At 37.8% G+C, this 12,550-nt stretch overlaps 1 protein-coding gene across 10 annotated transcripts in view; it reads right to left on the minus strand.

Annotated features, from left to right (window-relative positions):
- The window catches only part of LOC122549662 (sodium bicarbonate cotransporter 3-like), a 157,912-nt gene that overhangs the window by 86,980 nt on the left and 58,382 nt on the right, over nucleotides 1-12,550 (minus strand). For all 10 annotated transcript variants that reach the window (XM_043689478.1, XM_043689483.1, XM_043689481.1 and 7 more), the window contains exon 2: nucleotides 2,443-2,524. In XM_043689478.1, the coding sequence (XP_043545413.1) occupies nucleotides 2,443-2,524 (82 nt within the window). The remainder of the gene's footprint in view (nucleotides 1-2,442; nucleotides 2,525-12,550) is intronic.

The following is a 12,550-nucleotide window of genomic DNA, read 5'->3' on the forward strand; positions in this document are numbered from 1 at the left end:
AGAGCGCCTCATCTTCCGCCTAGGAACCCTCCAACCACAAGGGATGAACTCAGATTTCTCCAGTTTCCTCATTTCCCCTCTCCCCACTCTGTCTCAGTCTCAACCCTCGAACTCAGCACCGCCTTCCTAACCTGCAAACTTCTTCCTGACCTCTCCGCCCCCACCTCCACTCTGGCCTATCACCTTCACCTTGACCTCCTTCCACCTATCGCATTTCCAACACCCCTCCCCCAAGTCACTCCTCCCTACCTTTTATCTTAGCCTGCTGGACACACTTTCCTCATTCCTGAAGAAGGGCTCATGCCCGAAACATAGATTCTCCTGCTCCTTGGATGCTGCCTGACCTGCTGCGCTTTTCCAGCAACACATTTTCAGTCTGGATGAAGCATCAGGAATGATTTACAATTCACAGGGAAATCAGAGAGGTAGTAGAGATTAAGAGTGAGTATCTGGGCAGAGGTTTAAGAAAAAGTCAAGACACTGGGCTCCTGAGTATTCATTGATTTACTGACTCCAGCCTTAAAAAGGCAAATATGTAGCATCAAAAGACATTAGTGAATCATGTGGGTCTTTGCAACAATCAACAACAGTTTCATGATCATTATTAGACTTAATTCCAGATTCTTGTTGCATTTAAATTCCATCTGGCACAGTGGGATTTGAATTCAGGTCTCTAGAACATTACCTGGGTGTCTGACTTAATAACATTGCAAATATACCACTCGGCCATTGCCTTCCCAGATATCTTCCACTGCAAGTTTTTGTCCTTCACCAGGTATTACAGACTGGCACATTCCAAGAGTCAAAACTACATGCTGAGGGTCATACTAAAGCAGTGGCAGCTACCCCTCAGCACAATGGGGAAAGGTTGTTGCCCAAGACCTGGTAGCCAAAGCAACCCAATGGCTGGAAACTATTGCACCTTTCAGGCTCTTTGCCTCACAAAGAATACGTTTCTAATCGAGAGTATTTAAAATATATTGAGACACCTCAGATTGAAGCAAGTTGGAAAGAACTTTATATCTGTTACACTCACTGAAATTTACAATTTGAAATATTTGTCCTCGGGCTTCCTATCTAATATGAAATGCGATTTGTAAATATTAAGATAGTTACAATCAAATGAGTGGAACATGTATCCTTGGGACATGCTGAATTCGTTTGCAAATCATGCAATATTCAAGCAAAAATGTTTTTGCAATTTTTCCCTTGCAAATTTTATTTGAAGTATAACCTTTTTTAAAAATATTAAATGTGTACTTGATAAAACCTGACACATAAATCGGAATAAGAATCACAAAAGTTTTCAAAAGCATCCATACTCACATTGCAACAGGTAGCAGTCCTAAAAATTTAGTTTTTAACATTGTATTATGACATTACATAGACTGCATGCTAGATTCTAAATAACATGAAATTCAAAACGGTATAGCAATATGGGGTGTGAGCTGAAATTTTGGGTCCTGAGTGCAAAGACAGCAATGGACACAGTGGAGCTCTGAGTAAAAGCAGCTATGCTCCTGCTCTAACAGAGGTCCCCCTCTTTCACAGAACCCCTTCTCCCTTCCCAACACAGTTCTCACTTCGGGGGTTGCAGCAATTTTCAAGAGACAAAATGGGTCAACATTTAGGAAGTACTGCCACACGGTACAATTTGCCACTGCTGTTTTTATGGATTCACAATTCTGCCAGCAGTATCAGAAATGTACATGTAGATGTCACTCGCCACTGACATGAAAGACTGATACACTAAGTCACAGATGATAACTATGAATCCATCATTTTCCCTCACCAAAAATACTTACACAATTGTAGGAATACATTTTTTAAAAGTTGGGTGTGTGCATGCACTGTATTTTAGATTAAAAAGTGAACGAGTGAACTTTGGTGCACAATAACAACTTCAGTTGCAAAAGGAAGTGACTAATCCTGAAAAGAACAGTTTTGTGGTGTGCTAATCCTGAAATGACTGAAAATTGAGAAAACAAAAGGAGCATGAAGACAAAGAAAACAAACTGCAACATTCTCGCTCAAAATATATCCACATACTGTTGTGGATACATTTTGTTGTTTGGTACTTCAGTTATTCACATCAATCCCCTGTATGTATTTTCTAATTGCTCACATTTATACTGAAGCTGGCAGAAATCTAAATCCACAAAAACAGAAGATATATCCTGTGAAGAACATCTTACATCAAAACAACTTATTAGATTGGTTAGCAATCTCCAACGAATACTCGTGTGGAATATAATTGAACTTTTTTCCTACGGTAAAGCAGCTTCAAGATCACTTCAAGAAATTTTAATCCATTAAACAGGCTTCCATGTATTCAAAAAGCAAATTGTAAAATGTAAAACAGTCAACTTGAAATTACAATTAAAATGTAAGCTTCAAAACAGCAAATAAATTTTGGAAAGACAACATTTTTTGCAAACTTACTCTCTAGTTCTTCTTTCTCAAAGTTTGTATTGACAATTGTACTCGTTTTTCCCAAATCCACAATAGCTTCTTCATCATGTCGCTAAAAAGAGAAATGCAACACGATTAGGAATTAGTCTTTTCTAGATTTCTGGAATAACTTCAAAATGCAAGAGTGTACCGATTGCAATATACAGGTCTTGTGCACCCAGCCCCTGAAATCCAAGAGGTTGCCCACTTGCACTATTTTCTTTACATGTTAAAGCTCAAGGAATAGCACAAATTATTTCCAAATCACACTATACAACATTTCAGACACAAGATGGAGATCAATAACGTCAGATCATAACCTCTGCTATCATTTTGTTTGCTTCTGGGTGCCAACTGCTGTTTAGGATTTGGCTCCATAATTACATACTGTAAGCATGCCATTTGCTTATTTACTCATCACCAACTTCTTCCCTGGAACTATTATTCCTTCATCATTTATCTCCTGCCTTCCACCATATCACAGGTATTTCCTTCCCCTGCTTCTACACTTGCTTCAAACCTGTTGTTTTTTGTACAGAGATGAAGAGTCAACAATCTAAAACATTAATCTGTTGCTCTTATCACAGATGCTGCCAGATCTGTGGTGCATTTCCAGCTTTTTGTTTTCAAAATACAATATTCACACTCTGCACAATACTGAAGATTAATAGGATGTCTCAAAATGTTCCAGATACAAGAAAAATTTTGAACACAATGTTAAATTTAACAAAGTAGAAGCCAATGGGTTTTTTTGGGCTGGAGAAACAACCCAGCAGTCAGTATAGAAGCACTGTTTTTCCTTGATATACAAGGCCATCTATCAAAATCGGGGTTGCATTCTTAAAACCAGGACTTTAAGTGAAGGCTTTAATTGAAGCATTGTTTCCCCTCAAAATACATTTTAAAGCCGGAGTCAGAGTCAGACTCCTAACGCCAATTTGTGTTGAGGCTGGAATCACATGTAGGCCAGACCAGGTAAGAATGGTAGATTTCTTTCCCAAAAGACATTAGTAAACTAGATGGTTGTTTACAACAAATCAACAGGTGGTTACATGGCCACCCTCAGATTAGTTTTAAATTTGATTAAAACTTCCATGGTGTAATTCAAATACAAATCTCCAGTAAATTAGCCTATGGCTCTAAATTACTAGTCTAGCAACATTACCAATAAACCACTATCTCTCCTAAAGACCAACCAAGTTGCTCTTTCAAAAAGCTGTGGACATGGAAAATGAAATACATTCTTATTTTGATCTAATGCAATATTCACTAGGAGATTTTTCTTCATTTATTTATTTGGAAAACAAGAATCATGACTGAAAAGGAAGAAGGGAACGAGTTGGATTTTCCCCACTAAATATCAGTGGTCACAGTATCGTACCACAAATTGCTAGATTTGTAGAATTTATTTGCAAATCAAATTTTCTACATGGTATTTGCTTTCAGGCATCATGAATCAGTTAACTCATGGAGCATTTATCAGAATGCAAAGATGCTCTTCACTTGGACTACAATCTCTAACTAAAGATGAGGTTATCATCCTAATCGTCCCAACATCAAATTAGTGACTCATACTCTTGCCTATTTATATCAGGCCTACAGCATACCAAAACATCTCACTGCTTTCAACAGGAGTGTCATCAACAAACATTTTTGACTCCAAGCCACATGATGAGACATTAAGACAGATAAGAAGAGGTTGGTCACAAGAGGCAACATTGAGGGATCAACATAAAAGAAGGACAGAAATGTAGAGTGGCAAAGAAGTTTAGTAAAGCAATTTCCAACATTTAAGGCCAAGATAGCTAAAAGCACACCGAATCATGGAGCAATTAAATATAGATATGTACAAGATGGCAGAATTAGAGAAGGGGAGGGATCTCAAAGGATTAGAGTGTTGGATGAAGTTACAGATGTAAGGAAAGGAAAGGGCAAGGAGATATCTTAAAGAAGTTTCAACCTGAGGCAGTGTTGGGCTAACAGCAAAAGCAAACAGCCCAGCCAGGAGAGAATTTGAATAGTCAAGTGGGGAGTTAAGTAAGGCATCAACGAGGGATTCGGCAGTTGAGGCAAGGATGGAAATGAGCAATCTTCCAAACAATCAACAGTTTACTAGCAGCCAGAGCAGCAGGAAGAAGTTCTGAATGCTGCCCACACTACTAATTCTTTGTATAGGGAACCAAAATCAGTTCTGCATCAATAAAACTTCTATATTATTTCATTTGCCTAACCATTTCACTTAAGCAAACTGTCAAAGCAATACCACAACCAAATATTTGCTCTTGGAATGATGTAAATTCAAGTTAACATACCTGAAGCACCCAATCAAGTTTAAATAGGTAAATTCTAAATTCAAGTAATTTTTGTCTTCAATTAGGCTTGCAATTTATGCATGGTTCAATTTTTGAGAGTTCTGTTTCTTCAGCTTTGTCCTGTTGTAGACACAACTTGGGATGGCTGCCATTTCTTTGCCGAAGTCTTTTTTTCCACACCCAGTATTTAACCCCACAATTTTAAATGAATATTAAAAATTAAAATTATTCAAAATTTCTTTAACATACGCATTCAAAAATACTTTTCTGTAGAAAATGCCTAGAGACAAGCAGAATGCTTATATAGTTGCAGATTTTCAAAAGGAATTAACTAATTTGCACAAGATTGCTTGTATCAATGCCTCACTATTGAACCTTGCAAAGCTAAAACGAAGGACTTAAAAGATTTCAAAAGCTTCATCATATAAGCTCATGATCTCAAAGCCAACGTCATACGCTAAATCATTGTCAGTTCAGTTGCCTCTATATTTAGATGTTTCTTCAACAGGGTGTGTATGTTTCTAAACTCTCCTTGAGGAAAATCAAAAATAGTTTGACCTCAACTGTCAAAACGATTCACTTCTGACTCGCCTCCACATTGCCCCATGCTTTGGTCATTAGGGTAACTTGCTCCTAAATGCTCTCTTCATTGCCATTTTGCTATTCTTGCATTTTCTTTTACATATTTTCCAGAAGTGTACATAACCATAGTTGAAAGTTAAGTTCATTTATCCCAGATAACTTTTTAAAAAATCCTGGTTACATGGCAAGTTCTGCACAGGCAGTTTTCAATAAGCATCTATGGAATTACTACAGGTTTACACAAACTATTACATGCACATTTTATGGACTAAAATTTTCAGAGCAAAATTTGACTCCAAATTGCTACCAAAGATATTCAGGAAGATGAAAAAACTTGGTCAAATAGACAAATAGCTAAGGGTCTGGCAAGAGAGAAAGCGAGAAAAGCAGATAGGTATAAGAGCCTGAAAGATGAAGTGGTGAACATCAAGCATGTTCAAGCAGTAGGTGGGGTCACAAGGGGAGATGGGGAGGAATGGACAGAAGCAGATGCAAGGAAATGCAGGAATGAGTTATTAAAAATCAAAAATAGGTGCATTGTTTTTCCCTATCATAAATTTGACCAGCTTGATTTCACAGCAATATGGATCAAAGAGAAAGGCTTTTACTGTTTTGGTTCCAACCTTGGCAGTAATCCTTCTACGTTCAGCTTTAATGGACAACTTCACTTTCTTTCCTGTAACTTGTAACATGATGATGCCAGGCATAGAACATCACTTTTAAGTGCACAAATAACCTGCTATAATTTTCCAATTGTCAATGTTAAAGGACATTATACCAGTGTTTTTCTTACAAATGCGAACGCCCTTTAAAAGTCATGAATAAAACTGAACATGATAAAATCAGTTGCAATGCCACACAAAAAAATTAAATCCAATTTTAAAATGATCCAGATATTGTCACACCTTACCTGACTAGCGAGCTAACAACTTTGTAGGCAACTCTGAATTTTTTGAACCAACAATACATCACAGAAAATGAAAAATTGAATTCCTAAGTGAGGAGTCTAAAATTATACAATTGTTAATGTGGCACTTACGACAATTATTTCAAGAGCACTGAGAAATTCATAAGGAAAAATAGTCATGGTAGTTCACTATTTAATTTGAAAGCTTCAATATCTATACTATTCCAACAATGCATCCTAATATGCAGGAGAAGAAATAGTTTTTAAAAAGTAAATTCAGCTGAGAATATGCTATACCAGCTGAGAATACATCTGACAATATTTTTAGTTTTGCCTCTTTTTGGGACACTACAGCTATAACTTTGAATATAAAGCAAAAATTTTCAAACAAATAACATGATTTAAATTTACATATTCCACAATATTCATGATAGCAAAATCTCAATCAACCTTCTCACTTGTATAACAAAATACCATCTCTAATTTGAAATAAGCCTTAACATACTACAAGAACTTGGTGTACTTTAATAGATTAGGCTCCTGTCAAGGATACAGCAACAATTTTTGGACAAAGAACAAACTGGTTGATTAGTCAAGCTATACAGATTACAAAGTAAATGGTCATATGACTGTCATAAAATTTGTAAAAGCATTAAACATAATGAAAATAATTTAGTACTTGGCTTTTTGGCGGCATCAAGAAATAATGCGTGGACTGCATGTTCTTACGTTTCTTCAGTAGTTGAGTGAATGTAGTCTTGATTAGGAATAGATGCAACAGCAACTGTGCTAACTGCTCTCCCAAACAGCACCAAGGTTATGCAGGAGGACAGGGGGTTTATATTGCACAGCAACTAAATCTAACATACCAACCACACTTTTTTCTCTGCCAATCTCAAGACAACTTCAGAAAATACACCCAGTGATAAAATGCAAATCTTGTGAACGATGTTTCTTTGCATTATACAGTACTATATCACATGAATTTCAAAGTACACCTGAAACAAAACTCTATTATATTAATGGCAGTCACAGCAGTACATCTTAAAATGCTCCAGAGGTATAGAGGAAATGGATGTCAAGCTTAAAAAAAAGGAAATATTAGGAATTGTCCAAAAACTTGCTCAAACAAAACGATTTTAATAAGAACTGGGAGTAAAGAAGCAGAGATTCATGGTTAAGAATTCCACAGCGTGGGTTATAGATAAAATCAAGACACATCATCATATGTGCACCTACTCTGGTGACAAGTTCAGTTCTAAAAATATTTTGTATTAATGGGGTGGCTTGAAACATGAACAGTAGTTGAGCGATCAATAGCCAAAAGTTAAAAATAAAAATTGGTAAAATGATTGAGCAGGACTCAGCATAGGAAAGGCAACGGAAGGTTTGATCAATTGACATTTATATTTTCCTGTTAGCCTCCCAACAATAAAAGTTTATAAAGAACATGTCTCCATGCTCAGCACCAGAAAAATGGAGAAGATTCCATCCCACTTACAAATATTCGATTACTGCATTTCCTCCCTAATGCTGCCAGGATAACCAGCCTTTAATTCCCTGTTTTTGTTCCTCTCAGCGTGCAAAAGCCAGCCATGTAAGCAATCTTCCAGTGTTTTGAAACAATCTTAGAACCCACAGAATTCTGGAAGGCAGAGAGCAATGCATCCACTCGAAATGCAGTTTCTCTTTTTAAATCCTAGGATGGAAGTCATCAGATCCGGGCATGTTGTCACTTAGTCCCATTCATTTTGGTACTATTTCTATACTTGTACTGCTTTTTAGTTTAGTTCCTCATTTTCACTAAACTCTTGGTTTGAGTGGAAGAGCAGGCTGGATGGGTTGGAATTTTTTTCACTGCAGGATCAGTGGTTGAAGGATGACCTTAGAGGTTTATAAAATCAAGAGGCATAAATAAGGTGAATAGCAAAATGGTCTTTTTCCCAGGGGAGGAGAATTCAAAACTAAGGGGCATATTTTTAAAGATGAGAGAAGGGTTTAAAATGGATGCAAGGGCCAAGTTTTTACACGGGGTGGTTCGTATGTGGAAAGAAATGTTAGAGGGAGTGGCAAATGCAGATACAGTTACAAAATTTGGAGAGACATTTGGACAGGTATATGAATAAGAATGGTTTAGAGGTAAGGGGTCAACCACAAGCAAATTGGATCAGTTAGTTTGGGAATCTTCATCAGCACAGATGAGTTGGACCAAAGGATCTGTTTCTGCATTGCATGACGATGACAAAGATGTGAAGGTTTCAGCTGAAGCAATGAAGAAAGAAGGATGGCGGATGCTCCAAATATTTAATTGAGGAAAAGAAAATCATTCAAGAGAACAATAGAAACTGTGGAAGAAACAAAATAGGTGAAGCAGTAGACTGCTGAGCATAGTGATAACGTTATTCAACCAGTAATCCAGAGACTTGGACTAATCCTTCAGAGACAATAATTCACAAACAGAAAGTTGTTACGGTGTAGAAGGAGGCCATTCAACCTATTGTATCTGCACTGGTCTTCCAAAAATTTGATGAGTGATTTACTTCAGCCCAGTTGAATTTGTTTTTCAAACTTTTCTCAGTAAAGCTGAAAAATTTCATTTAATGTGTAAGGGCGAATATTCAGACTGACCGTATAACATTCACATTGATACAACCTCTTTAAAGGCACCAATTTATCAGCGTATGTTCCTAATACAACTTTTGTGGATTGTGATGCAATGTGACCCATCTCCTCCTCAAACATTTAGAGGTAGCAATATAAACCTCCGTTCATGCGGACTTGCCATTCAGCAAGGGATGACCAAGTATTGATTGGTGTCGCCAGCAATGTCCAATATGTTTAATAGCAACTCAGTGGAGATTCTGGGCTTTTCTCATGCCCTTTTTGGACTGTGCAGATTTTCTTCTTTCAGTTTCTATACTTTTGTTCTATGTTGTCTCTTCCTCAAACATGCTTACTTAATTTGCTTGCTCATGGTTGAGATTAGCAGTTGAGCTTCCTTGGATACTAATTCTGTTGAGACTGCTATTTCCAGAGCTTTTTTTTTTTAAAAAAAACGTCTACAGTCCTTTCTAATCATTGATCTCTTCTGGATTGCATCACATCCTAAACTACACACTACTACCTCTGTCTCTGATAGCATTATTTAAGTTGGTCCTGAATTTTTAAGATTCTATTAAATTGTATCATACTGGTTTGTTAAATCTGAACTGTTCAGTGAAACCAATAATTTTGGTGAAAAAAGGTTCTGTAAGATTTCTACTATCTCTTCATAGGTTTTTTGAAACTGACTCCTCAGAAGACAGAAGAGGGAAGGGCGAAGGGCCAGAGTTTGTGGCAGATCTTCCAAGTACTGTATTAAGTCAAGAGAAGAAAATCATACAAGAGAATTCCTTCAAGTCTCCCTCCATGATAATCAGGAACTCTGGCAACTATATCTGTTGTTTCAATTTTGTTAACTAGATCAATATATTGGAATATACTGTGTTGGAGTTACAGCTCTCGGTATTTTCTTTGCACAGTCTCATGGAGCAAAAAAGTCCCTGCCGTTATTTCTTTGTTCCAAGTGGTAAGGGCTTGTGTAGCACAATATTCATGAAAACTTTAGCACCACCTATTTTACACATTCTAAACGAACATGCCATTGTTTTCCATAGGGATCTGGGAATCATGGAATGGATCTCTGTCAAATTGAAAATCAAGGGTGAGAATCAAGAAAAGTGTTGTCAAGGTAGATCAATGTATTCTACAATCGGATCAAAAGGTTGTGGAAAGTTAGGCAAGCTGGTCAAAATGGGAGTCCATGAACCCATAATTGAGAGTGATCAGACCATACCTATTATACCAGTTATAAAGATTGATGGATTGGCACACATCTGCAGTGATTTTAAAGGTTACAGTTAATTCAGTACTGTGTGCATAGCACATCCTTTGCCTTTAACTGATGACCTCTTTGTTGGACCAGATGGAGCAAGACAAGCAATGGCTGAGTGGTGTATCACTGGATTGTTAATCCAGAGGCTCAGGTAATGTGCTGGGGATCCAGGTTCAAATCCTGCCATGGCAGATGATGAATTTGAATTCAATTAAAAAAAAACTGTAATTAAGAGTGTAATGATGGCCATGAATCCATTGCCGATTGTTGGAAAAACCCAACTTGGACCAGATGGAAGTCAGCCTTTCAGCAAAATTGACCTTAGTTACGCCTTTCTCCAAATGTAACGAGATCCTGGGTTACAGAAACAATAGACTTCCATTGGGAATCACATCTGCATTATTCCAACATGCCAGGTGTCAGACTTTAAGGAGTCCAGGTGTTAAAGAAAGCAAGAAAAGAGCATCTCCACAATTTAGATGTTACTCTGAGGAAACTTAAAGATTATGGCTGACGAGTGAGGAAAGGAAAGGGTGATTTTTTTTATAAACCGTTTCCACTGAATATTTAGGCCATGTCATTGGCATTAAGGGACGACACAAGGCACCTTCTCAAACAAAAGCCGTTACGGAGGTACCAGCACCTAAAAATGTAAAATGGCAATGATTTTTGGGGCTGTTAAGTTATAATAGCAGGTTTGTCCCCAGTCTTGCAACCATTCAAATCTTTGCAATTAGCATGTTGTGCATCATTGTATGGAATGGGAGCAGTTGTTTCTCACATATTACTCAATAGTGAAGAGAAGCAAAAAGCATTTTGATCAAAAGTTAAACAAAGCACAAGTAAACATTGCACAGCTCAAGGAAGAAAAGCTCTAGGTATCATTTTTGGCATTAGACAATTTCACTAATACTTGAGTTCGAGGAAGAGTCACCAGACCAGAAACGTTAACTCTGATTTCTCTTCACAGATGCTGCCAGATTTGCTGAGATTTTTCCAGCTAATTCTGTTTTTGTCCACCAATACTTGTATGGTCAGGAATTTACCAAACTGACAGATCATTGACAACAATGTTTAATCGTCATACAAGAATGCACTTTATGGTGGACAGCCATTCGCAGAGTGGGCAATGTTGCTATCAGCTCACAAAGTTATAAAAATAAGCACCAGTAATCCAATTTATTGGGAATGCTGATGGGCTCTTTAGAACATAGAACAGTACAGCACAGTACAGACCATTCGACCCTCTATGCTGTGGCAGCTTTTTATCCTACTTTAAGATCAGACTAACCTATATACCCTTCATTGTGCTAATCTTGCATGTGTCTATCCAAGAGTTGCTTGAACATCCCTAATGTATCTGACTCTACTACAATTGCCAGTAGTCCATTCCATGCACCCACCACTCTGTGTAAAGAGCCCACCTCTGATATTTCCATTAAACCTTCCTCCAATTATCTTAAAATTATGCCCTCTCATGATAGACATTTCCGTCATGGGCAAAAGTCTCTGGCTATCCACTCTATATATGCCAGTCAACATCTCTAGATTACCTTTGCCAAATGAGTTGACTTCAATAGTTCTTATTTAGACATCTTGCACGTCATATGAGAATGTATATGGGGTATAAGCAAGCAGGGAAAGAGTTAAATTCCAAGTTTTGTGAAACAAGAGGTTCAGCTGAGCATGACTCAGATCAGATAAACTTACAGTTAACAACTTGGTGCTGGAGGCAAGGGTAATGGGTTAACAAGGTGGAAAAGCATTCATTATGTATAGCCATTTAATAAGATGAGGTAGTATTGAGTATGTGAGTTTAGTTTAACAAGGTGAAAAATATTTATTACGTGAAGTCAGTTATTCATTGCGTAACAGCAGATGGTTTAATCTTTACTATTGACACTTGCTGATTGTAAAGGTCACCCAATCAATATGTATGTTGCCTTATCTGAATGTACCCCTCTGTAAAATGACTATATAAAATTAAGAAACTTCTGCTCTAGAGAAAACAGTGAACTCAGAGTCAGAGTCAGAGATGTAGAGCATGGAAACAGAACCTTCGGTCCAACCCATTCATGCCGACCAGATATCCCAACCCAATCTAGTCCCCCCTGCCAGCACCCAGCCCATATCCCTCCAAACCCTTCCTATTCATATACCCATCCAAATGCCTCTTCAATGTTGCAATTGTACCAGCCTCCACCACATCCTCTGGCAGCTCATTCCATACACGTACCACCCTCTGTGTGAAAACATTGCCCCTTAGGTCTCTTTCATATCTTTCCCCTCTCACCCTAAACCTATGCCCTCTAGTTCTGGACTCCCCGACCCCAGGGAAAAGATTTTGCCTATTTACCCTACCCATGCCCCTCAATTTTGTAAACCTCTAAGATCACCCCTCAGCCTCTGACGCTCCAGGGAAAA

The sequence above is a fragment of the Chiloscyllium plagiosum genome, chromosome 5 (assembly GCF_004010195.1).
Source record: "Chiloscyllium plagiosum isolate BGI_BamShark_2017 chromosome 5, ASM401019v2, whole genome shotgun sequence".
Classification (NCBI taxonomy): domain Eukaryota; kingdom Metazoa; phylum Chordata; class Chondrichthyes; order Orectolobiformes; family Hemiscylliidae; genus Chiloscyllium; species Chiloscyllium plagiosum.